The sequence below is a fragment of the Rhinatrema bivittatum genome, chromosome 2, assembly GCF_901001135.1.
Source record: "Rhinatrema bivittatum chromosome 2, aRhiBiv1.1, whole genome shotgun sequence".
In the NCBI taxonomy this organism is placed as follows: Eukaryota; Metazoa; Chordata; class Amphibia; order Gymnophiona; family Rhinatrematidae; genus Rhinatrema; species Rhinatrema bivittatum.
The window spans coordinates 683,994,691-684,022,343 of NC_042616.1; the positions used below are offsets into that span (position 1 = coordinate 683,994,691).

General features: G+C 44.4%; 1 protein-coding gene across 5 annotated transcripts in view; it reads left to right on the forward strand.

Annotated features, from left to right (window-relative positions):
- Positions 1–2,039: 2,039 nt before the first annotated feature.
- LOC115085477 (myelin P2 protein-like) overlaps positions 2,040–27,653 on the forward strand; it is a 110,546-nt gene continuing 84,932 nt past the window's right edge. For 2 of the 5 annotated variants that reach the window (XM_029591547.1, XM_029591546.1), the window contains exons 1-2: positions 2,161–2,288; positions 2,873–2,985. Coding sequence is in view for 2 of the 5 variants with exons in the window: in XM_029591546.1 (XP_029447406.1) it covers positions 2,197–2,288; positions 2,873–2,985 (205 nt within the window). In the remaining 3 variants the exon portion in view is untranslated. Of the gene's footprint in view, positions 2,360–2,872; positions 2,986–8,190; positions 8,304–27,653 lie in introns of all 5 variants that reach the window. The other 3 variants (XM_029591544.1, XM_029591545.1, XM_029591548.1) reach the window with 3 other exon arrangements.

Sequence of the window (27,653 nt, forward strand, 5' to 3'; positions counted from 1 at the left end):
CAGCCGTGCGGGAGTCGCTCCACACGCACGGCAGGCCAACCCCCTCACCACTGACACGCGGGGAGAATGAGAGTCCCGAGCCGAAAAGAACCCTGAGCAGAAAGGAGAACGTAGGCACCTGGGGGGAGAGGAAGAGAGCCTTCCTTACTGCTGCCCCTCACAGTTACTGCTTTCCTCTTTTACTTTTTTTTGTAATCAAAAGACAAGCTTTAATCAGCCTTCCAACAGTTCCCTGCTCCTAACACTGAAGAGAGCTGTACAGCTCAATTCAGCAAAAAACTAAGAAAAGGAGAGGGAAAGCCTCAAGTGAAAGAAGTAAACTGAGCAACAAGAAAGCCACCAAAGTGACCTTGTAAAGGGGAGGGATCTGGACCACCGGATTTGCATCCCACGGCTAACCCTGAAAGGGGCATACAAAAGGGTCACCGACCCCCACCCCGTCCATCTCAACCAAACAGGGCAGGGATTCTTTTACAAAGAACCCCGACCCTGAGAGGAAGGCTCACGAAAAAGTCAGAAAACAAACTTAGAGGAAAAAAAATACTGGGCAGACTAAGAAACTAGAGGTTTATGCACCAGCCTCCATCTGCTGGGGAATTGCAGGTGGCACCAGGGTATATGAAGTAGTGTCAGTTTTAACTTTCTCTGTCTGCATCTGCTGGCACGGATGAATAAACCCATGAATCTGGTCTGATCTGGGTACGTACAGGGAATTTCAGGACCCAAATACTGAGGGACACCTGCATATATAAAGATAATTTAGAGAAACTGAGTTGAGAAATGGATGTAACAAAGAACAAGTGTGTATAATGCCAAATGATTACTAATGGAGACCTGCGGCAATAAAGTTTAAGTTGGAACACCCACCCAGAATGTCCTGTCTGATAATTTGGAATTTACTTCCATCCATACCACGCTTACTGAGAGTGGCATCCTCAGAAGAGGTTCACCACCTACACCTTGGGCCATGGAAGTCCATCCCTCCCCTTTCAGAGAATTCACACCTCAGAGTTGGTACAGACTTTGTGACTGAGCAGGAACTTTGCCTCAGCACTGAGGGTGACCCCTACCTTCAAGGATAGAGAGTATCTGTGTGTTTGTATGTGTGTATATATATATACACATATATATATGTGTATAGAGGATATGTGTATAGAGGATATGTGTGTGTATATATATATATACACACACATATAAATACATGTACCCTCTATTATATGAGAGAGAGAGAGAGAGTTATATAATTTTTCTTACCATTTGTTCACCTTCCATGGCCTTCAAGTTTCCAGGACCTTCACTACTTGAGGTCTTTTTATTGTATTTTAAAAGGGTAATTTTAATAGGTATGCGTGAGCGCCCATAAACGTGCAAACTGGCTTGCAAGAGGAGAGACTGCAATTTTAAACTGTACTCGCAAGTTCATGTATATCATATAAAGTACCCTTCCTGAACACATTTTGGCTATGGCTTTAACGGATTTTACACACGCATGCAGACAGATTTTAAAACGTGCTCGTGCTTGGGGGAAAACAGTTTTTCTAAGTAGTCCACCAGTTTGCCTAGTCCAAGACCTTCTGGTTCTTCATCCTGCTAGCTCTTCGTTTGATTCCGAACCCTTACACTATCCTAAATGCCCTAAAACCTGAGATCTCCAGATTTGCTCCTCATGAGGACCAGAAGTAAAGTTACACAGATAACAAGCCCAAGTGTGCCAAGGTCAGCTTTTTTAGAGGGGTAAATCTTGGCCCCGCTCCAGAATCCCATGATCCACTTTTCCATCCTCTTCTTACTTCGTGGCGTCTTAAAATGTCAGTTGCTCACATGAGGCCCACCTACGCACATATGTGACCGTTTTTGGGCGAACAACGCTTTTAAAACCGACCCACAAGTCTCCAACATCAGCAGCCCTCCAACACCCTTGTGGAAGCGCACATAAGATAAACAACTAACATTTATTTTATAACGTTATGGATTCTTTCCAATAAATTATAGTTGGCACTCTATGCACAGTCCAATATAAGTGCCAAGTGAAATTAAAGTAACAGAATAAAAATAATGATGAGAATGTAAATTATACTCATCTCCAGAATACCTAGCAAAGACGCACAAGCAACGTTCTAAAGTATTAAACTGCAATTCCCATCGGCCCATGCGTGGAGCATCGCTTTTGTTTTCGAGTCTTTTGCGACGTCTTTTATGGCAAGCATGGTTCTAGCTCCTCATTGGCCACCTGTCGGAAAGACGGAAGGGACGGCGAGCGGAACAAGATGGCTGCGTCCAGGGCAAAGGTATTGCTGAAAACGGTTAAAAGCATTTCGGTCCGCTTCTGTCCCTTTGAGTCCAACGTGAGGTCCACGCGGTAAGAAACACAAGCGTTTGTCGGAAGAATCTGTCCGGTGCAGTCTCTGTTGAGTTCACCGGATGGAAGAGGCTTTCCTCCTGAAAAAAAACCCGGCATGGTCGGCGCTCGGCCCCTTCTGAGGTCATCTTCCCACCAAGACGTTGTACATCGCACTACAGAGCGTTTGGGGTTTCGTAGCTATATTGGCTCTTTAGTAAACGTGTTGCTTGCTTTGGGATGGGATCTAAGTAAAGTGGAAGGAGAATGACCCAGTGCTTAGAGGTGGCTGGGTCACCTCACATGCATGTTTGTTCGTTGCAGAAAGTTAAAAAAAAAAAAAAAAAGACTTATCCTATGCTGCCTCTGATTAGAGATAAGCCATCCTTACTTGTGTCTAATATAAGATCGCAGTAACGATAATTTCCTTAAATTAAGTGGAAAATTGAACAGATCTGTGTGCACTAACCATATGGTGTTCAGTTGGAGTGTGGTTCCTGCGTTACTGAATGCCTGTTTTTCTGTTTTGTATAGAGAGTTTCTTTATGCTATCAGCAGTCAAAGAGCTCGTTCCAGCAACATAAACTGTAAAGTGACAGCAGACGTGAGGCATGATAAATCTGAACCACTCATTGACATCATGTTTGGTGAGTTGGATATGCTGGGGATCTTCATATAAGAGTTTTCTCAACATGCACAGTGTCACTGAGTATTTGTTTATCTTTGGAGAATGTTACAAGCCTATTTGGAGATCTGTTTAGAGCAGGATTGGGTGAGTTTTTTTTTTAATGCATGGTTATATTTGTGGCAATTGCCTGCACTAGGGACTGGGCAAGAGGGTCCCGTTCGGTGATCCAGTTAGGGAACAGGGGGGAGGAGTAAGGTGAAGGCAGGGACTGCAAAGCCCCAGCCAAACCCTAGGATTCCCTACTCTCCTTGATCCCAGGATCCCCATCCCAGCTATCTGCCTCCTCCTCACACTCCCCTCTTTCCCTTCTATTTCTACCCCTCTTTCAACCTTCTCCCCCACCCTCTCTCTCTCTTTTCTTCTCTTGCCTATTTCTCTTCCTACCTCTTGCAGCCATCTGAGTCTCTCTCAATTGACAGATTCAGGTTGGGGAGCTTTGGGGCAGAGGCAGGTTCAGGAATGCAACTGACAAATTGTAAAACAAGGGCTGCAGACAGTTCTCCGGTGCAAGTGAATGGAACAACCCCCTTCTCCTGTATTTGCTTTTGAGCATGCTCTGCTGCTCCTGCTGCCTTCAATTGGATGTTTTGTGGGCTGCAGCAAAGGTGCTAGCAAGAGGAGAATTTCAGCCACCACAGCTGGGGCTTCCATGGACATGTCATCATAAGACTGAGACTCATATGTTGTTGGCCCTTCAATGATAAACAAAAAAAAATATGGTTACATCTATTCTTTTTTTTGTTTACCTGACGGCCATTATAGATCGCCTACCTCTTTGTTTTCTGGGCCCTTCAATGATGACATTTACCAGGGCTGCTCTAGAGTTAGAGCATCGGCAGGCTGCACATCATATTAATTTAAAGTTAACTCTTTGGGCCAGAGCAAACAATCCAATTGGCTGGTTTTGGCCCATAGGCCATAGTTTACTCACTCTTGGTTTAGAGGGAATATCTATTTGTGGGGGATAGGAAGTGATGAAAATCAACAGAGGGACAGGCCTACAGTTGTACAGAGATATTCTAGTGACATTAAAGGAGAAGTACTGGGAAAATATTTTTCTTCTAATTTACACATTTTGTACAGTACTTAAAAAGGGATAATGTAGTTTTTCTGGCTAAAGTAGCGGGGTTGCCATGTCAGACCCTTAGATTGCATGGAAATAAAGGACAATAAATCTTAAGGTCTAGCAGTTTCCTTCTGCTTTTTTAGTTTATCAGCTCAGTTGGAACTGGCTTTCATTGGTTATGCCAGTCTCATGAGCCTTCATTCATAACTAACTGTGGTTTTTCCCTGTTGTATTGTTTTATTAATTTATTACAAGGATTTATTGCTCTCTCCTCTACTGGGGTAGACAGATCAAATTCAGGATTACATCTGTGAGGTAGAGATGATACACATAATGTGATACATAGTGGTGAAGGAGGGGAATGGATAATAGACTAAAGAGACATTACAAATAGATGAGAGGATAAGACTGAGGTATTATTCTTAGAGTGTAAATGTATGAGGGGTGAGCTCCCCTCCCTATCTTTAGATAATATCTCCAAGATAAAGCCCACATTTTTTGCTAGAGATTTAGGAATATCCCTTGACACCTAGTTAGGATTAAAAAAAAACAAAACACATAGCATTAAAACTAAAAGATGTCTATTTCAAACTTCTTACCCTGTGAAGACTGAAACCATTGTTAGAACCTAAAGACTTCAGGACTGCCCTTCAAACTCTGATTTTTTTCGAACATCGACTATTGTAATGCCCTACTGCTCGGTCTCCCTCAAAGTACTATAAGGCTGCTCCAAGTTTTACAAAATGCCGCTGCAAGAGTGTTGTCTGGGGTAAGAAAATGCGATCATATTACTCCCATTTTAATTTCTCTACATTGGCTCCCTATAACATCACGAGTACAATACAAAACAGCTTGTATTCTTCACAAGATAATTTATGGGAAGAATACAGATTGGCTTAATACAGCAACTAGACTACATGTTCCACAAAAAAACCTAAGATCCGCCAACAAAGGCTTATTAACAATACCTACAATAAAAACAGCAAGACTATGCAAAGTACGAGAGAGGGCAATTTCTATCACAGGTCTCAAGCTCTGGAATAATTTACCACCTCAATTATGGTTACAAACAGACCTTAAGAAATTTTAAAGTTGACTTAAAAACGTGGCTCTTTACATGTGCTTATGTAGAGAGTGGGTAATATTACAGCATGCTTTTACTTTTTATCATTTATTTATTTATTGCTCCTTTATTGTGCTTCCTTAATTTTAGTAAGACATTTATTTTAATATTTTAGACTAATTTTAACAGCTGTAGTTTTGATTCTACTTTTACTTTGTAATTTTAGCTTTTATGATCTTTTAATTCTATCTATTGTATTTCTCTGTTTTAATTATTTGTAAACCATTGTGAAGGTTTTTACTGATGTGATGGTCTAGAAAACCAAATAAACCATATACAGTAAAAGGCTGGTATAATATAGAGGGAGGAATGGATGATAATAAAAAAAATAGAACCATTGTGAAAACATTATGCCTGAGATGTCTGCAAACTGTAGGACTGAGAGGTGGTGTACTGTATGTCATCCTTGACAATATGATTCATACATATGGCCCCAGTAGGAATGGAGGCCTAAGGAAGGGCTACAGTTCACATGAATATAAGGCCAGCTAGGAAGGTTAGGTCTAGTGAAAAAGACAGATTTTGACCATACAGTGGAACAATAGAATATTGGCTAGTATGGCCTCTATTGGAAGGAGGTTTCAGAGCGTGGGGATGAACTGGGAAAAGGCACTCTTCTAGGTTTAGCCAGCCTGGGCTCATGGGATCAGGGGAGATACAGGAGAGCCTCTAACCTGGATCTCGGCCAACATGGGGGTTTGTAGTGTGATATGCAGCCTTTCAGATAGATTAGCCCTTGCCTGTTTCCCAACTTAGCCTGCTGTTGCAGTGACAATACTTGACCAGTGGCTTGTATGCAAGCATCTTAAGTCTGGCCAGTAGGTTTCACTTTTTAGCAATGGTGACATTTCTCTCTCTTCTCTCCCTTCTCTCCCCATCCCAGGGACTGTGAATGCTGCTTCTGCAGTATCCTCAGTCCTAGCTGCTTCCGCAGTATCCTCAGTCCTAGCTGCTTCAAAGAGCAGTCAAAAGGTATCCGCCTTTTAATACCAATTACTACACAAACCCCCTAGCATTACTGTTTTTTCTTTGGTGGCTGACATTCATGCATGACTCCTTCAGCTCTAAGCAGTGTGATCTTATCACTTGCAGTGCAGTGTGGGTTCAGGGCTCTGTGAAACTGAGATGGCTGTCCTCCTGTCACTGTTATTCCTTCAGTATTACAGTTTTAGCAAAGCAGTCAGTAGAGCATTCTCAAAGTAGCCATGAGACCTGAAACAAAGGGTAAGGATTTTTATTTCCATACCTTGTAGTTGATGGTACTTTTAATTTTAAGAGACCAGTTTGCCCCCATAATCTTTAGTAGGATTGCCCGTATATTCTTTTGTTTATTCTTGGGCTATGTGTTGCTTGCTCCTTTCATATGCCCTTTTATATTTTTCTTTTTTCCCCCCTGTGTTTCTATTTCAAACAGCTACTGGGAGCTCTAATGTTTTCATTTCTGTCTGAATAGATCTTTCAGCTCCCTCTACTGGTTCTAATGTGAAGCACATCGCAACCTCTAAATTGGTTTGAAGTTTGGCTTTGGGTTCATTTGTCTATTTCATTGCGTATTATCGTGCACATTATGGGGCTGATGCAATAAGTGTGCTCAGCCGAGCGCATTGTATAACCTGCAGTCGGACGGGGGTTAAATAGGCGCTAATGCAATAGGGGGATTAGCGCCTATTTAACACGCATCCGACGCGGAGTGAATGAGAGAGTGCTCATCGCATGCAAATGCATGTGAATGAGGCTATTACTCATTCACTCAATGCAAAAAAAAATAAATGTGCGTCTCAAACATTAACCCCTGCCTGAAGCAGGCGTTAAAGTTAACAAAAAAAAAAATCTCGGCGTCTGTTTTCATAACTGGCAGACTGCAGTTATGAAAACCGATGCCGAGTTTGTCGGTGTTCATAACCAGCAGACCACCGGTAACCGCAGGGTCGTGATCTTAGTGCTTCCTTGCTAGCGAGACCCCTAATTTGCTTATAGTATGGTGCCTCCCCCTTGCGGGCGCCATGTGCACATTAAGAAAGCGGGCGCTGACTCTTCAGCGCCTGCTTTCCGCGTTTTTTATAGCATCGACCCCTATGATAGCCAACATCCAGTTTGAGAGGTGTTTTGACAGTGTTTGGAATCTGCTTAGTGACAAATCATATACAGAGTGAAATTTATTCTCACAAGTATTATGTTCCTATAGCAGTGATTTGCCAAAAAAATAATGGGCCGGATTTTCAAAGCTTTACGCGCGTAAATCAGCTATTTTCAAAAGGCCCGGCGACTCGTGTAAAGCCCCGGGACACGTCTAAGTCCCGTGGCTTTACTAAAGGGGCTATCTGGGGGCGGGGCAGGGTCAGAGGCCTCCGACACAGCGGCCATTTGCTGCTGTGCTGCAGATTGGCGCGCGAAACAGAAGTGAAAAAAAGAAAATGGTAGTGGGGAAAGGGCAGGGGAGATAAGGGGAGTGGGGGGGTAGGGAACGGGGGAAGGCAGCATGGCTTGGTGCATGCAAGGTGCACAATTGTGCACCCCCTTGCGTGCGCCGACCCCTGATTTTATAACATGCGTGCGCATGTTATAAAATCGCATGTCCATGTGCGCGCGCCGGATAACGCATGCACATGGACGCGCTCGCGCAAGTTTAAAAATCTACCCCAATGTGACAGATCAGCTGGCATCACTTACAAAAAGTAGCTCCTGTTATCCCCATCTCGTGCTGATTGTATCTGATTATCTCAAGATAGCAATGCAGTGTGATACGGCAGTGGCCAGAGCCAGAGGGATGCTGGGGTGTATAGGGAGAGGCATAACTTGTAGAAAACAGGTTGTTGGTGAGACCCTATCTGGAGAACCATTCTAATACCTCAAAAGTATAAATAACGCATAAGATATTTTCTCAGTGGAAAAGTAGTAGAGTATGAGGTCATAGTATGGAGATCAAAGTGTGTAGACTCAGGTGGTAACATTAGAAAATATTTCTTTGCCAAAAGGATGGGGAGGCAACATCAATAAGAAAATTCAAGAAATCATAGGATCTGAGAAGTACAGAGGATTCTTAATTGTAAGAAAGTTTAAAGGAAATTCAGAGATCAGCTGAAAGCAGGTATCCTTTTTAACTATTCTGGTAATGTTCACGTGGTAACTTTCTAGAGCACTAAAATGATCTAAAAGTTAGAGATGCTGTTTGCAAGTTTAGTTGATTCTCTGCCACTGTGGTGTGCCGATAGATTTTAATGCTGTAGGACTGACTTTCTCACAGAAGCATAGAATTAGTGTACAGTAATTGATCAAGGAACAGACAGTTTTGTGTGTGTTAATACAGTACATAATTGCAGATTATTTATTTAAACAAACTTGTTGCCCACTAATCCGCAGAGTTTAGCGGGTAACAAGGTTACATACATAATGTAACATACAAATTCAGGACACCAAAATACATAAAATTACCAAAACAATATAAACAATTTAAATGTTGTTGTCAACTGACTCGTACATATTGCTGATCTCCCAGCACTGGGATGACATAACACCGTCCATTTCAAGAACTCTTAGGGATACATTTTAAAAGACAGCGCGCGCGTACTTTTGTTTGCGCATCAGGCACGTAGCCGCACGTATCTTATAAAATCCGGGGTCGGCGAGCGCAAGGGGGTGCACATTTGTGCAACTTGCGCGCACCGTTCCCTCCACCCTCCCGGCCCTAACTACACCCCCCCCGCCCCACCACCTTTATCTGAAAAGTTACTACTGCCTCCGGGCAGTAGTTACTTACGCGCGCCGGCGCGGCAGGCCCCGACACAGGTAGCTGTGTCGGGGCATTCGGCAACGCCCCTGATCCAAAACCACGCCCCCTGGCCATGCCCCAACTGCCCCTTTTTTGCAAGCCCCGGGATTTACGCGCGTCCCGGGGCTTGCGTGCGCCGCCGAGCCTATGCAAAATAGGCTCGGCATGCGCAGGGGGGGTTTTAAAAGGGTTACGCGCATACCTTATGCGCGTAACCCTTTTTTTTTTTTTTGTAACTTATTTTTATTGAGTTTTACAGGTAGAGAACCAAAGGGTACAAGTTACACACACTGGCACAGTGATGACAGTAAAAGATGTCAAGAGCATATAACTTCATAAACCACTTTCAGGCAAGAACTGTCAATAAGTCACAATAGTAAACTGCGGATGCCAGAAAGTAACAAAAGCAGGCATGATATAGAAGAAAAAAAAAATCAGCAGTGTACACCTTGGCAATCAGGTTAAACAATCTCTACATTATAAACCTTATTAACACACTAACAAATCCCAACCTGTCCCTAAGGTCCCTCCCCCCTTTTCCCTTCCTCCCCCCCCCCCCCCTTTAGACCAGTGTGAGTGTGGTACCAAAGTACTAAGAGAACAGAACAAATATCTAAAAGAGAGATGCAGCCACATACATGAGTGTGAGTCTTCCCTATCAATGGGTCAGGGCGCTCACCTAACCATTCCCACATTTGGATTATAATCAGGGTAGTATGTTGGGCTGTAGATAAAGCTCCAACGGTTTCCAAATATTACTCATACATTTCTGTTTGTGTTCAGTAGCCTCTTGGGCACAGGTATATTCTAAAGTGAATAGCTTGAGCAAGGACCTGAACCAGATGTCATGTGTGGGAGGCTCAGCAGAAATCCAACAAGCTAAGATGGCCTTTTTACCAGTCAGACTGACTCTGCGAATGAACTGTAGTTCACATTTCCCCAATCCCACAAAAGGAGTCTGTATTACCCCAAATAGCCAGAGTATGGGATCTAATGGGAGATCCAATGCAAGTAACGAGTTGCACGTACCAATCAGTTCCCTCCAAAATAAAGAGATTGCATTACACGCCCAAAATTGATGTGTATACGTGCCCAGTATTGTATTACACTTGGGGCAGTTAGCAGAGGCCGTGATATGGGCTAAGAGAGCCCTGTCAGTCGCCATATAATACCGTCTCAGAAATTTATATTGGATCTCCCTATACAGTACGTTTTCAGACCATTCAGTAATCACCTCGAAGCATGATAAAAACTCCTGACTAGTTAGAGTAAAGTCAGGCCACTTCAGCCATTGTTGCCAAGTACCAACTACAGCATCGGACTGAAGATGCAGCAGTCGTGCTTGATTGAGTGCCGCTATCGTGGGCTTCTGCGTCTTATGTATGGAGAGTATCTTTTGAACTACCCGAAACTGCGGGTTGAGTAGCGAGGACATCTTATGCGTAGCACAAAAATCTCGCAATTGCCTGTAAGCAAAATGATCTAGGGGTACTAGATCAAATAACTGTTGTAATTCCGAGAAGGAATAAAACTGATTCCCATCAGGTGGAAAGCACTGATAGAACCAGGTTAATCCCCTCTCCTTCTATCTATGGAAGACGGATACAGTCATCGCTGGTGGGAACAGTGGGTTACCGCAGATAGTTAGCAAAGGAGTAATTGCTGGGGAAAACTTTGCCTGAGCACGCAGATATGCCCAGGCCTTCCGACTGGCCCAAATCAACGGTTGAGTAAGAAGCCCCGCTGGCAGCTGGGTTCTAGGAAGCTGAAGCAGGGGATTTAAGGACTGTTGATTCCACCAAGAGCAAAGGAGTGCAAGGGGAGTGTAATGAGACGTATCACCCAGAATGTCTTTCACGTGTCTGAGAATACAGGCCAAATTGTATCTGCATAGGTTGGGACATCCCAGACCCCCTTTTTTTGGAGGTTGTGTTAGAATTGTTAGCGATAAGCGGGCTTTACGTCCATTCCAGATGAATTTCCGAAAAAGGGCGTTTGCCCCCCTACAATCCCTCCCCGTCAGCCATATCGGGGTCATTTGTAGGATATAAAGCCACCGGGGGAGAATCATCATTTTAATTAATTGGATTCTACCAGAAATAGATAGGGGCAGACCTTGCCATTTCTTCAGTAATAAGGACGTAATCTCTAAGAGGGGCTCCACATTCAATCTATGAAAATCTCGCACTTCGGAGGGTATCTGGATACCTAGATATTTCATTGCGGTAGTCACCCATTTGAGAGGAAAAAGACCTTGCCACTGTGCTTTCATTCTACCCCCAACATCTAAAGCCTCTGACTTATCCTTGTTAATACGTAGCCCTGTGAATTCCCCATATTTTTCCAGGATACCTAGCAAGGGGTTTAAAGACCGCTGGGGGTCAGTGAGATATATTAAGATATCGTCTGCAAAGGCGGCTATGGAGAATATTTGATGACCTGTACCATAACCCTGTATGGATGGCGAGCTCGCTATTTTCCTGAGTAGAGGATCAATAGCCAGAATGTACAAGAGGGGGGAAAGGGGGCAACCCTGCCGCACCCCTCTACGTATTAGTACCTCTCCCGATTTACAACCATTGGCCGTTATGTGTGACTTAGGTTGTGCGTATAACATATGTAGATACGCCAGAAAATTTCCCTCGAAGCCATAGCGTCCTAAGACAGAGAATAGGTATGGCCAAGATACTCGGTCAAAAGCTTTTTCCGAGTCTAGGCCAATCACTAAAGCCGGGGAACAATGTGAGAGGGAAGAACTCATAGCGGATAACAATTTGAGAATGTGTGTACAGGCTGGTCTATTTTTAACAAATCCCACCTGATGTACCGAAATTAGTTGCGGGAGTATCACATTTAGTCTGGTGGCTAGAAGTTTGGCAAGGAGTTTTAAATCACAATTCAGCAGTGAAATAGGACGATAGGACGCAGGGTATAACGGGTCCTTGCCCGGTTTGGGGAGAACAGTAATATACGCAGTATTAAAGAGTGGTGGGAACGCCCCTTTAGTGACCGCATCATTGAAAAAATCAGTCAAGTGATTGACAATGCGATGTTGTAAGATCTTATAAAAGTCAAATGAAAAACCGTCTGGACCTGGTGCCTTCCCCAGTTTACTAGTTGAGATAGCAGCTAGTACCTCCAAGGGTAGGATAGGTCTATTGAGGAACGACTGTTGAGTTTTAGTAAGAGTAGGTAGCGTAAGATCATCAAAAAATGCTTCCTCTTCTTTCCTACCCCCTCCTATGTCATCTGTGTATAATTGTTCATAGAACTTATGGAACACCTCACAGATCTCCTTTCGTGAAGAGACCGTATTCCCTGCCGTGGTACGCATGGAGGGTATGAAGGTCTTTCCCCTATGGGCTCGAACCAAATTTGCTAGATGTTTCCCCGCCTTATTACCATATCGGAAAAAGTTCCGATCTGCAACTTGAAAAGCCCGTTGTGCCCGCTGGTGTAAAACACAATTCAGATCCCGCAGGACCGCAAAATACTCCTTTTGGGAGATGGGGGAAGGGCGGGATATGAATTTCTGCTTTAGTGTACCTAATTTGGCTTCTAGTTCCAGAATGTTTTTATTAAGCTTCCGCGTTCTGGCTGCGACAAAGGAGATAATTTCCCCTCTGAGAACGGCTTTAGCCGTTTCCCAAAACAATTGCGGGTTTGAGGTATGCTGGTGATTGAGATTAGCAAAGTCCTCCCATTTGTTTTGCAAAAAAACTTTAAAAGACAAATCAGAACGGAGGAACCCAGGGAATCTCCACAGCCTGTCCCCTTTGGCACGGTCATGGAAATGTATGTCTACCCAAATTAATGCATGGTCAGACACCCCCTGCGGCCCAATTACAGCTTCGGAGATCAGGTGAAGCCCTTCCTTCGGTGTCAGAATATAATCAATACGTGATAGAGAGGAATGCACCCTAGAGATGTGTGTATAATCTTTTTCTGTGGGGTGTAGCGTCCGCCATGTGTCCAGGAGCGAAAACTCAGAACATAAAAATGGGACCCCCTTTCCACCCCTGCTTGGAGGCATTGAACCTGCCGGCGTCTTATCCATGCTAGGATCCGCAGGTAAGTTAAAATCCCCTGCTACAATTAAGTAGCCCTTGGCATGCTCAACTAGTTGTTCCAATACAAAAATAAAAAAGGAGTGAGAGTAGGCATTAGGCGCATAGAGATTGCAGATAGACACCTCTTGGCCATTGAGATGACTGGACACCAAAAGAAATCTACCCTCCTCATCTCGTACCGTGTTAGAGGCAATGAAAGAGACAGATTTGTTTACTAAAATGGCTACCCCACCTTTTTTCCCCTTTGCCTGATTGTAATAGCAGTCTCCCACCCAATCTCTTTTGAGTTTACTACTCTCCATGGCAGAAAGATGGGTTTCCTGCAAACAGGCTACAGTTGGTTTATGGGATTTGAGTTGTTTGAGGATTTTATATCGTTTAACCGGCGATCCTAGGCCATTTACATTCCAAGAGATTACTCGTGTACTATCAGCCATCAGAAAAAGGAGTACAAAGCATAATAAAAGTTAAAAGTTGTAACATGGTGACCAGTAATCTGACTCTCCCTTCTTGTCCAAGAAAAGACAAAGTGAATTCCCCACGAACCCCTTTCCAAATGAGAAGCACCCAGTAAGGAACTAAACCCAAACCCATGCCCCCACACTCACACAGTCTCTGTCCAACACCACTACGGCAACACTCACACGTCATGGTAATCCCGGAGCATTCCAAATATTCAACACTCACACCTTCCCTCCCCGTCCTCTTACCCCCTTCCCTTCCCTTCCCACAACTCCCACTGTAATACCCCTCCCAACATTCCCTGTTTGAAACCAAAACCAAACATTACCAAACTCAATAGGCTCTGCCCCGACCCCCACTTTTAGGATCGAAGCCAGCCTCCCAGTTGACTCCCCGTATAGAGGGGAAGAGATCACGTCAGTATGTGCTCAGGTGCCCCATTCCCGCTCCCCTCCTCAAAGACATGAGAGGAGAAAGAACCAGCAGATCTCACTGAAAAGAAAAATCATGGTGATCCTGCAGCAATATAAAACAACAGTACATGGGTACAGGCGTCTCCGTAATACAGGTGAAGAATCTAGGGGCTCTGCCCCCTAGTAAACAACCAAGAAGAAGCCCCATGGGAGATAGCGTTACCCGCTATCTATCCAGCCCTTCTTAGGGAATCCAAGTCCCCCACGGTAGACGCAGTTCCTTTGCAGCGGGGTAGACTTGCCGTCTAAATCATAGGTAGATCATCAGAGTTTTAGCCCCACTGGGCGAACCGAAAGAAAAGAGACCTGGTGTTCGTTGTAGCAAAGCTGTTTAGCTGCAGATTTTCAGACAATCACCGCTTAACATGGATGCCTCCAGCAAAACAAAAGAGACTCGCCTCCTCGTGGCCAAAATGGCCGCCAAACTTTGCCATTCAGATGTTAAGTGCCGTCTTCATAAACTTCTGAGCGTCCTCCGGAGAATCAAAAAAGGAAATTTGATTTTCGTGCCAGACTTTCAGTCGCGCTGGAAACTGTAAGGCGAAACGAATTTGCTTTTCGAAGAGTGTCGTGCAGATAGGGGAGAAACTCCGTCGCTGCCCAGAGACCTTTGCGGAATAGTCCTGAAACAGTCGAATTTTCCTGCCATCGTACATCAAATCCGTGACTTTTCGGTAAGCTTGAAGTAGAATTTGCTTATGGGCGAAGTTCAATACCTTAAAAATAACCATCCTCGGCCTGGTTTCCCCCTCCTTGCGCTGGCCCAGCCGGTGCGCTCTTTCCACCCGAAAGGTATTGAGCAGCTCCGGCACATGTAAAGCCTCCGGCATCCAGCTCTCCAAAAAGGTTCCCAGGCTACTTTCAACTAGTGATTCCGGTAGGCCCATCACCCGTATGTTGGATCTTCGTGCACGATTCTCTAGATCTTCCAATTTAGTGGCATGCGCATCGACCAATTTTTCCAGGGCCATGATTTTGCCCGTGAGCGCTAGTGTATCATCCTCAACCAGATTAACCCTGCCCTCCAGTCTATCCAAACGCGGATTTAATTCATCAAGTATCGCTTTCACATCCGCGATCTGTGTGGAAATTACGTCCAGCTTAGAGTCCAGGGCTTCCATAAGGATAGCCTTGAAGTTTTCAGTCAGATCGGGATTGGGGCCTGTCTGCCCCGCGGACCCGGGAGCTGCCGCCATCTTAGGATCCCCAGCACTTGCCTTGTCTTTATCTCGTCTCCCGGACCTGATCGGCATTACCGTGGGCGAGCGGTTCATGTAGGTGGTAATCGACATGTAAGAGATCAGCGCTGAATATTATGCGATTTAGGGAGGGTTTTCGTGCCGTATGACTAGCAGATTAATAGAAAAATGGAACGAGGCACCCGGAGCTCTCCTGCACACGTCCACCCTCGCTCACCACATCACGTGATCTCCGCGTAACCCTTTTAAAATCCAGCCCTTAGTGTTACAGGGTAGGAAAGGCCATAGAGAAAAGATGGGTTTTGAGTATTTTTCTGAAATGTAGCAAATCACTCTGCTTTGAGCAGCTCTGGAAGTTTGTTCCGGAGTGAAAACCCAGCAGTGCCAAAAATATGAGAACATGATTCTGTTAATTGGATTTGCTTTTGAGTAGGAATTACTAGCAATCTCTTGGCTGCAGAACGCAAACTATGTGAGGGACAATATAGATGTAGGCATAAGATCATTAATAAGTTTAAAGACCAATGTAAGTATTTTGAACTATATATGCCAATCTACAGATAACCAGTGAATTTCATCTAGATCAGGAGAAATATGGGCTTGTAATGGAGTACCTGAAACCTAACTGACAGCCGAGTTCTGAATGGGTTGCAATGCTTGAACCAAGGATTTCAGCAAACCTAAAAACAAGGAATTACAGTAATCTAATGAGTTCATAACTAACTCTTGAGTTACAAGTTTTAAATCTAAGCAGTTTATATATGTCTTGATTGAATCAATAATCAAAGTTTATGAAAGGTGAAAGGAGTCCCATACCAGGGACTGAATATGAGAACATAGAGAGAGCCTGGAGTCCACCAGTATTCCCAGATCTATAGCTTAAGGGTAAATCAGAATGGTTATGTCATTAAATGTCCAACCTTCGCATACATTGTCTGTCTCAGAATGGGAAAGTAGTAGAATCTTCTTTTTTTTTTTTTTGAGATTCAAAACTGTTATCAACTAGCTACACACTTATATGGGAGAAGCATCGAAAAGTTTACCAAAAGCTGAAAGAAAGTAATGGGAAAGAAAAACTGTTTGTCATCTGTAAACAGTTTAAAATTAATGTCAAGCTGAGAGAGAATGGCACAAACGTTGAATTAAACAGGTGAAAGCAATGCTTCTTGGGGGACGCCTGTATCTAAGGGAATGAATGGAGTGAAAATCGTCAATAACTACACTGTAGGAATGATTTGATAGGAAAGAGGAAAACCAACAAAGGACTATTAATGTGATACCTAGTGACTCAAGGCAATGTAAACGAATTGAATGGTTAAGTGTGTCAAACGCTGCCGATAAATTACACAGCACTAGAAAATATTTAAGACCTGAGTCAAATTCAATTCTAATTTAAATCAAAATTGGACAAAAGAAATGATTTGGTGTTGTGAAAGGGGCGAAAACCAAATTGTGCCTAATAATGACTGAAGGCGCATCTAGTTGCTCTACTGCTGTAATAACACTGACCCACTTGGTCTCTGGTTTTAGCCCTTCTCCTCTGTCTGTGCGGATCTCATGTTTTTAAAACTGTGATTGTTTTTGCTTCCTCCAGCTGCATTGAAGACTGTTCCATGCATCAGCCACCCTTTCTGTGAAGAAATGCCTTCTACTTGGTCACTGTGTCTGTTCTCTTCCAGCCTCATATCATGATTCCTTGTTTTACAGTTTTCCTTCCTTCAAAAAATGCTTGGTTCTTGTGCATTATGTATAGCTTTCAGTTATTTCAATGTCTGTCATATACCTTCACGACAGCAGGAAGAGAAGGAATATCTAATTAGGTCCTTAAGGCTTGTAATAGCTCGCTTCTGGTTTACCACTACTCTGTTTGTATCCTTCTATAGATACAACTTCCAGAAAGGAACACAATACTCCAGGTGATGTCTTGCCAATGACTTGTACAGAGGCATTACCATCGCCTTTTTACTAATAACTACATACAAGGCTCCTGGACTAAACTGCTCCCAGTCTAAACTTTTCAGGTTTAGATTATGGGCATTATTGTTATGGTGACTGACTAAATTTGAATCATTATGAAGGAGCTACAATGTTCTGCAGCACAGTAAAAAATAAAACAAAAAACAAAATTAAAAAAAACGTGCAGATTCTGCAGCACATTGCAAAAAATTTACGTTTATTCACTCGCAAAGACAAGTATTTATTGCCCAAGTCTAAGATCCCACCCCTGCCATCTACTCTCTGTTACTAATTTTAGAACTGGTGTGTTAACTGTTTTTTGTGCTTGTTTTGATTGACTTTCCCACCCTAACTCCAGTGTAGCGTACCGCTCTAATGTAAACTTAGAGCAGGAGGGAATTTCAAAGGGGAAAAGAAAAAGAAGCATGGAGAGATGGGTAAGACAGCATGATCAGGGCGGGCTTAATTGAAGGTAATGAAGAAAAGCTAAAAGGAAGATGACTAAAGTATAAAAGCCATAAAATAGGGCCTCCTAAACCTGCTCTGGTGCCCCTGGATATGGGCAATATTGTGCAGATAATTAGAGGCAGATTTATATATATGCTAGAGAAGCGAGGGAGGCATGGTTCTGGCACTAGATTATGAATGTTATTTTTGTAAACCGTTGTGATCTTGATATGGAACAACGGTATAAAATGTCTAAATAGATTTACACCAAAATTACAGACAAGAGACAAGTGTATAGTTGATGAGAAGGGAACAGAGGTTACAGACTAGGAGCTGGTGAGACATGTCTGATCTATGAGGAAGATTGCAGTCTTAATCCTTTGGCTGTGTATTTTTTCATTTCCCCCTATTTTTCGAGGGCACATGACATTCTTGGGAACGAAAGGGTTGAAGACATCTAGTTGAAGGAGGTGCAGAATTCTAGGAGCCACATCGGTCTTGGAGAAACCTGGATTTTTTTTTTATTCCATTTATTGTATCAACAAAGATAATCTAGATATATTGTAGGACATGAGCTTGGAAAGACCAGACAGATCCCTTAAGACGTGTCTGTAGGGCTGAAATAAGGAGACAATTGTTATTTGTAAGAAGATGAAATGTAGCAGTGAGTTGACTTCGTCAAAGTATATAGTGGAGGGTTCTTGTTTTTTTGTGTTTGCAGATGAAAGTAATTGGAATTTCAGTTTTTCATTTGTAGTGAAATCAAAGAAAAATGGCATACAAGAGTACAACCGAAGGAAATGACTTGGGAAGAATATGTATCTCTGCCATTTAGAAAATGGAAAAATACATAAAACAAAACTCATATTTTTGGAAATATGTGAGTCATAGATTGCCAAAAAAAATGGAATATCAGAATTTCAGTAGTGAGTTGGCACTGATAAACCTCTTGGGCTTCAAATTGTCTGTTTTGAATCAAATTATTTTGAATAAAAATAAATATGGAAAATAAGCGAATTTTTGCTTACAGATGAATGCAGAAAATGCAGCAAAAATCAAATATCTTAAGACTGAGATCCACAGTTAAACACATGATCACCAGCTGAGTTGGGGAGCGGTACAACAGAGCATCATCGGCATTAACTGGAAGATATCAGATTCGCTTGGAGTTCTTCTCCCCTTCCCCCCCCCCCATTTTCACGTTTCTTTCCCCTTTTACCTTTTCACAAATGACAGGAATCTTTGTTTGGAACAATCAAGGCCGCAGTTTATTAACCTTACCCGAGCCCTCAACCAATTCATACAATACAACCCCCCATTCTTATACATTTTATTGTGCCCCCCACCTCTTCCAGTGGTAGAGCTTAATACAATCCTCTGAGCATCGGCCCCCCTCCTGCTCATTTCAATCTCGTGTGGCAGCCCCCCCGCACCACACGAGATTCCCCCCTTTTCAAACTTTTAACCATAACAGAACTTCAACCTTATGGGCTCGGGTTTACCGCCACTGCGACAACATCTCTTCACCAAAAGTAACATATAATATGATGCATGCTATCGGGAGGGAGGGAGGGAAAGCCTCTGCCTGCTGCCTCAGCCGTTCCTCACAGTCTGAGGCGCGAAACTGCCTTCCCATTATAACCTCCCCTATCCACCAATCCCTATCTCCCAATTCAAATTACTTCCCTTCTATTGGCCAACTTCCCACTACCCTCTTCCCCCCCCCCCCCCCCCCCCCCCCCGCTCACCCTGCCTTGACCTTTTCCCCACATCTTTATTAACCCCTACCGCTCCCTTCACTTCAGTTACCCTCGTGGAGTTAGACGAGCTAACTCCACTTCATTAACTGGAAGATATCAGATTCGCTTGGAGTTCTTCTCCCCTTCCCCCCCCCCCCCCCCCCATTTTCACGTTTCTTTCCCCTTTTACCTTTTCACAAATGACAGGAATCTTTGTTTGGAACAATCAAGGCCGCAGTTTATTAACCTTACCTGAGCCCTCAACCAATTCATACAATACAACCCCCCATTCTTATACATTTTATTGTGCCCCCCACCTCTTCCAGTGGTAGAGCTTAATACAATCCTCTGAGCATTGGCCCCCCTCCTGCTCATTTCAATCTCGTGTGGCAGCCCCCCCGCACCACACGAGATTCCCCCCTTTTCAAACTTTTAACCATAACAGAACTTCAACCTTATGGGCTCAGGTTTACCGCCATAGGAACAATGATGACTCTCTTATCATTGTTCCCCCCCCCCCCCTGCGGCCTCTAGTTTAAATATCATCATTTGTTCCAAACCCTCCTGTATGTCATTATTAAACAGATCAATACCTATGTCCGATAAATGTACCCCATCTGCCCGGAAGAAACCCGGAATCACTTTCCAGGCCCATTCATGTTGTACCCAGAACCCCCCTTGCCGAACCACCCATTTCCCGATTTGCTTATTCATTTTTTTAACACTTTTGCACCATATCGGCATTCCCACAAATTTTATCCTCAAGATGATATCAGACCATCCCAATTTTGTTTCAGGCATCGTATTGAACAAAGTACTAAAGTCCTTCTTGATTTTTGCGATCAAGTCCTTGCATGACCCCCGTGCGATATCATTACCCCCCAAATGTATTAACAACAACTTCGGCATCTTCATTTCCAGAATGCAAGTTTGTAAGAAAGGTAACAGTCCATCCCAAAGCATCCCCCGACGTCCGAGCCATCTGACGTTCCATTGCCTTCTGTCCAACTCCAGATCCGGGCCATAAGGTCGCTGTTCCGCTCTATGATGCGCCCAATGAATAAATGAATGGCCCACTAACCAGGCCCATTCACGCTCCCCCCGACACTTTTTCTTCTCTGCAAGAAACACAGCCATATTAATACCAGCCCCTAGTACTGATTTTTAGCTCACTGTTATATATATATATTTATAATTTTTTTTTTTTTTTAAGTTTGAACGCCGCTTACTGATCCTTCCTGATATATGTCAAAAAGGCATTGGACTTCCAGCGCCCTATCGATTGTATGGCACTGTTGTTAAGACCTCTTTCTGCCGCCGATGTCGCCGCCCCAATCCTAAACGAATGGGAAGTATACCTCCGTTCATCCCATCCTACAAACCGCAACACTTGTTTCAAAACCTGTACGAATTGGTAAACCGTAATTGGTGAACCATCCTGGTGTAATAGCAGTAAACCACCCATCCGAGGCCTTACTGCCGCAAAGCGCTGCAGACACCGTACGGGGCACACCAACTCATCCACCGCTGGAACCAAGGTTAATACCTGCCCTTTACCGAACTGGTCCACCTTAGAGCGATGAATACAAATCGTTACTGACTCCTGACAAATCCACACGTTCTCCGATAACAATCCTGTTCCAGACTCGCTCCTTTTAGAAGCAGCAACCAACTCGGTCACCCGCATAGCACCAAAAAATGCTAACACAAACGCAGACTGAAATAGTAACGCTTCATAACCTGACACACAAACCATCGGCAAACTGCCTACCAACACTCCCAAATCTTCGTAACGAATGGGAAGTCTCCTATCGGGCGCCCAACCCTTCTCCCTTTTCCACCCTCTTAACACCCTTTGCAATAGAAAACTCCCCCCGGGATTCCCCCATCCCTTTAACTTTTGAAAAAATGAAAAACCCGCCACATAAGAACGTACCACTGCCACCGAGTATCCCTTGTCTTTTGCCCATAATACAGAATTCACCATCCAGGTATCCTGTACTGGGCCTCCCGTCCATCCCCTTTCTGCCAAATACTGACTTATCACGCCGCAACCTCTCCGATACGCTTTCCATGTGGCTGGCGCCAACGACTTCTCGATCAACGTCCACGCGGAAACCGTCCCAACCTCCACAGGTGCTCTGGGAACTGCTCCCCTTCGGACCGAGCTCCCGGCGCTAGGGCTCTGAATTCCTGCCACTTAAAACGAGAGAGGGCACCCGCTATAACATTCTGTTCCCCCGGCACATGTCTCGCTCTAATAGTGACATTCAAAGACAAACATTGGAAAACAAATTCCCTCAATAATTCAGATACCCTGGGACATTTCGCAGACAGTCGGTTAATAACTTGAACCACGCCCAAGTTATCACACCAAAACAAAACTTTCTTATTAGCCAGCCATTTTCCCCAGTTACAGAGAGCCACGACGATGGGGAAGAGTTCCAGAAAATTGATGTTCTCGAGCAACCCCTCCACCCGCCACTCCTCAGGCCATGGTTTGGCGCACCATCGTCCCTGAAAATAAGCTCCGAAGCCAATACCACCCGCTGCATCTGTAAATAATTCTAACTCCTCGTTGCATACCTCCCTGCTTTGCATAATACATATCGCTTCGTCGGACTCCAGCTCCCGCTTACCTTCTCCTCCTCTGTCGGGGCTCTCGAGGCCCAATCGGGGTCAGAGCCCGCTCGTTCCCAACCTGAGCCGTGCAGAGGAGGCCACCGAATATAACGAAACCGAAACCAAAAGCCAAACAGAACAGAAAAAAAAGGCGAAGGAAGCTCCTGCTCAGAGCTCACCCGGTGAGTCAGCCGCGCCCCTCGAAAGGCATTAGGCCAATCAGAAGGCGCCAATAAGCCCTTTAAATCGCGGCGACTCCCGCCGGCAGCCCTTCTCGCTTCGTCGGACTCCAGCTCCCGCTTACCTTCTCCTCCTCTGTCGGGGCTCTCGAGGCCCAATCGGGGTCAGAGCCCGCTCGTTCCCAACCTGAGCCGTGCAGAGGAGGCCACCGAATATAACGAAACCGAAACCAAAAGCCAAACAGAACAGAAAAAAAAGGCGAAGGAAGCTCCTGCTCAGAGCTCACCCGGTGAGTCAGCCGCGCCCCTCGAAAGGCATTAGGCCAATCAGAAGGCGCCAATAAGCCCTTTAAATCGCGGCGACTCCCGCCGGCAGCCCTTCTCGCTTCGTCGGACTCCAGCTCCCGCTTACCTTCTCCTCCTCTGTCGGGGCTCTCGAGGCCCAATCGGGGTCAGAGCCCGCTCGTTCCCAACCTGAGCCGTGCAGAGGAGGCCACCGAATATAACGAAACCGAAACCAAAAGCCAAACAGAACAGAAAAAAAAGGCGAAGGAAGCTCCTGCTCAGAGCTCACCCGGTGAGTCAGCCGCGCCCCTCGAAAGGCATTAGGCCAATCAGAAGGCGCCAATAAGCCCTTTAAATCGCGGCGACTCCCGCCGGCAGCCCTTCTCGCTTCGTCGGACTCCAGCTCCCGCTTACCTTCTCCTCCTCTGTCGGGGCTCTCGAGGCCCAATCGGGGTCAGAGCCCGCTCGTTCCCAACCTGAGCCGTGCAGAGGAGGCCACCGAATATAACGAAACCGAAACCAAAAGCCAAACAGAACAGAAAAAAAAGGCGAAGGAAGCTCCTGCTCAGAGCTCACCCGGTGAGTCAGCCGCGCCCCTCGAAAGGCATTAGGCCAATCAGAAGGCGCCAATAAGCCCTTTAAATCGCGGCGAATCCCGCCGGGCGTCGCGCTCCCGAAGGGGCGCGACCTAAGGGGCCTGCCCCTTAGCGAGCCCCTTGGAGAGACACTGGATCCAGATCCAAGGCCCCTCTCGTAGTTTACTTGCCACTACTTGGGCAGTTCTCAGAAACATTTATCAATTGCAATCAATTTACAGCAGCATTCAACCAGCACGCAGCCAAACTTCAGCAGCATTCAACCAGCACGCAGCCAAACCTCAGCAGCATTCAACCAGCACGCAGCCAAACTTCAGCAGCATTCAACCAGCACTCAGTCAAACCAGCAGGCAGTCAAACCAACACGCAGCCAACCAGCATGCAGCCAAACTTCAGCAGCATTCAACCTGCACGCAGCCAAACCTGCAGGCAGTCAAATCAACACGCAGCCAACCAGCACGCAGCCAAACTTCAGTAGCATTCAACCAGCACGCAGCCAAACCTGCAGGCAGTCAAATCAACACGCAGCCAACCAGCACGCAGCCAAACTTCAGTAGCATTCAACCAGCACGCAGCCAAACCTGCAGGCAGTCAAATCAACACGCAGCCAACCAGCACGCAGCCAAACTTCAGTAGCATTCAACCAGCACGCAGCCAAACCTGCAGGCAGTCAAATCAACACGCAGCCAACCAGCACGCAGCCAAACTTCAGCAGCATTCAACCAGCACCAAACCAGCCCTCTACAGCATTCATTCAATGCTTATCTGACCTTTAACAGCATTCATTCAGCACCCATCCAACCCACAGCAGCATTCAAATAGCCATTCCTCTGGTATCTATAACAAGCCTTCATTCAACTGAAAATGCCCTACCGCCCACGCACCTACAAATCCCTTATACCAATCATGATTTCCCCTACCACACAGTTTCTAGGTCTCACCTTATTTACCATCTTCCTATTTAACGCACAATCACTGACCAACAAAACTTTAATACTTAACGACCTACTGCTGGACTCAACTCCGGATTTTTGCGCCATAACAGAAACATGGCTCAAACCCACTGACATCGCACTCATTAACCAACTTCCAACACAGATCTATGACTTCTTCTCTATCCCAAGACAAAAAAAAAGAGGAGGGGGTATCTTTCTAGCTGCCAAAAAATCCTTGAGGTTCACACCCTATCCTATCAACACAAACACCAAATTAGAATTAGGATTGTTCAAATCAGAAGATCTCCAAATCCTTCTAGTTTATGCCCCTCCAGGCCTGCTAGAGTCAGACACCTCTCCCATTCTAGAAACTATAACTTTACACCTTAACCTTGACTCCCCAGCTATAATCTTGGGCGACTTCAATTTACATGTTGACAAAGTTCCCCTTTCAACGAACTGCGAAGCATTCCTCACCGCAATGTCCGCAATGGGTTTCAAACAACAAATCAACAAACCCACTCACAAAGGAGGACACACACTCGACCTCTTCTTTACAAATGCCGGCATATCCCAAACTAATCAACCTGACTGTCAACAAGTCCCATGGTCAGACCACTCCTTAATCACCACCAGTTTTTCCCTACCACAACCAGATTTTAAGCCTGACTCAAGACCCGCTTTCCTCTACAGAAAAACATGTAACTCTGAACTCCTCAGCAAAGTTATAGCCCCAGAACTACCATCCATCGATGTTTCTACACCTAATTCCGCTATCCAATCATGGACCAAAATAACAAAAGAAGTAGCAAACACACTTTGCCCACTGACCACCAAAAAACAGTCTTCAAAGGCATCCAAAAGACAACCCTGGTTCAATGACGAACTGCGAAATCTCAAAAAACTACTTCGGCAGAAAGAAAGAAAATGGCGTAAAGCCCCCTCTCCAGCCTCACTTTCAGACTACAAACGCACGCTCCACCAATACAAAATCAGTACACAGAAAACAAAGAGAGACTACTATGCCCGACAGGTTCATCACATCATCTATGATTCAAAAGCTCTATTCGCCTTCGTTTCCAATCTCACCAAACCCATCACTCCTGATATACCACCCGAACTTTCTCAGACCAAAGCAGACGAACTGGCTCTTCATTTCAGTAAAAAAATCTCTGATCTCCTTAATCAATTGCCATTAACCACTAGCTCTCAAGATAACACTTACATTCTCCCCAACAAAGATATCCAACTTAACTCATTCGAACCCATCACTGTCACAGAGATACAATCGGTGCTGAAGAAAATGAAACCTTCATCACACCCGTTTGATCAAATTCCCTCCAAAATGCTACTTCTCATTCCTGATATTATATCAAAATCTCTTGCTGAAATTATAAACTGTTCCCTGTCCCAGGGTATCTACCCAGATGAGCTAAAAACAGCTTCAATCAAACCCCTCCTAAAAAAATCGAATCTAAATCCAAATGATCCCAACAACTTCCGCCCTATTTCCAACCTTCCATTCATAGCCAAAATAATGGAGAAATTGGTGAACACTCAACTTTCCAACTACTTGGAAGACCACGGAATTCTGTCTCCAAACCAATATGGCTTTCGAAAAGCTGCAAGCACAGAAACACTACTTCTTTCACTCTCAGACTTCCTCCTCTCCGGAATCGATAAAGGCAAAGCATTTTTACTAATCCTCCTTGACTTCTCGGCGGCCTTTGATACCGTCAACCATTACCTCCTGCTAAAACAACTGGCAAATATTGGAGTGACAGCTACTTCACTAACTTGGTTCAAAACCTTCCTGGAAAACAGAGGTTACAGGGTCAAAATACATAATACAGAATCCCAATATCACCCCTCCACTAGAGGGGTGCCACAAGGTTCCTCCCTGTCACCCACTCTATTTAATATATACCTTCTACCACTTTGTCAATTACTCACAAAATTAAACCTGAAACACTTCCTCTTCGCTGACGACGTACAGATTGTGATCCCTTTAAAAGAATCAATCTCGATAACAATGGAATACTGGGACAATTGCTTACTAGAAATCAAACACCTCCTCAACAGCCTAAACCTAGTCCTCAATGCGTCTAAAACGGAATATCTCCTTATAGCACCTGAAAACAACAATACACTTTCAAAGCCTCCAACACTCCTACAAACCACACATGTAAGAGATCTAGGAGCCTTCTTAGATAATCGTCTTAGCCTCAAACCATTCATTAACAGAACTACCAAAGACTGCTTCCACAAATTACATATCCTGAAAAGAATAAAGCCACTTTTCCACGCGCATGACTTTAGATCAATCCTGCAAGCAATAATCTTCTCCAAACTAGATTATTGCAATTCTCTTCTACTAGGCCTCCCAGCTTCCTACACCAAGCCTCTACAAATGGTACAGAACACAGCAGCCAGAATCCTCACAAACTCCAGGAAAATCGACCACATCTCCCCCATCCTCAAAGACCTTCATTGGTTACCGATCCACTTCAGAATTATGTATAAAACCATCATGATTATCTACAAGAACATCCATCAACACACTCAACTCGACCTACAAATCCCTTTTAAAAAACACATATCAGACAGACCCATCAGGGAACACTACAAAGAATCACTACAGGTTCCACATGCCAAAACCTACCATCATAAATCCTACAGCTCAAGAGCTCTCTCATCAGCAGGTCCAATCCTTTGGAACTCCATCCCACCGGACTTAAGACAAGAACCATGCGCTCCAACTTTTAGGAAAAGACTAAAAACTTGGCTTTTTAAAAAAGCTTTCCCAGATCTGGATTAAATTCCCCACTCATCATCAGCATAAACACAAAAGTTAGGAACTGTAAAAAAAAAAAAAAAACCCACTAACTTCACACGCAGTCACAGCAACATTTTATTATACTTCACAACAATATCATATCTGATCATTTTGCTACACATCTATATTTTATATTTTATAATATTATACTTATTTATTAATTGATACAGCTGGTTAAAATGCTAATAGTCGTTCTACAATTCCTCCCCTTTCATTTCCAAGTTATTCGTCCATGTTTTTTGTAACTTTCTCACATCCAAAATATTGTTTTAATTTTTGTTAAGTTTCATACTATATTTGTTGTTGTATTGGGAAATGTTCTCTACTTTGTTACTCTCTGCCTTTACCCACATTGTTAATTGTAAACCGGGTTGATGTGATTCCTATCATGAAACTCGGTATATCAAAAATAATAAATAAATAATAAATAAATAAATAAATATCCCGTTGAATGTTTGCAAAAATTCCTCCCAAACCCATAATTCCTCCTTTATCTTCTGCGTCACCCTGATGAAATGATTCCCAGCACGTATGCCCACTGTAGTACCCGATAGTCGCCTAAGAAATGCTCTACCCATCGGGATCACTCTACAAGCGAAGTTCAATGCCCCTATCAATGACTGCATTTCACGTAACGTAACCTTTTTTGCCCTTGCAACTCTCGTAACTAAACTGCGCAATCTCCTGACCTTGTCCTCCGGCAGGCGAGCTTCCATTGCCACCGAATCAAGCTCTATTCCCAAAAACACCAAACTCGATACTGGCCCTTCCGTCTTCTTCTCCGCTACCGGCACCCCAAACTCGCTTGCTACCTGCAGGAAACCCCCTAGCTGCCGTTGACAAGTGTCTGACTTAGGAGGCCCCACAAAT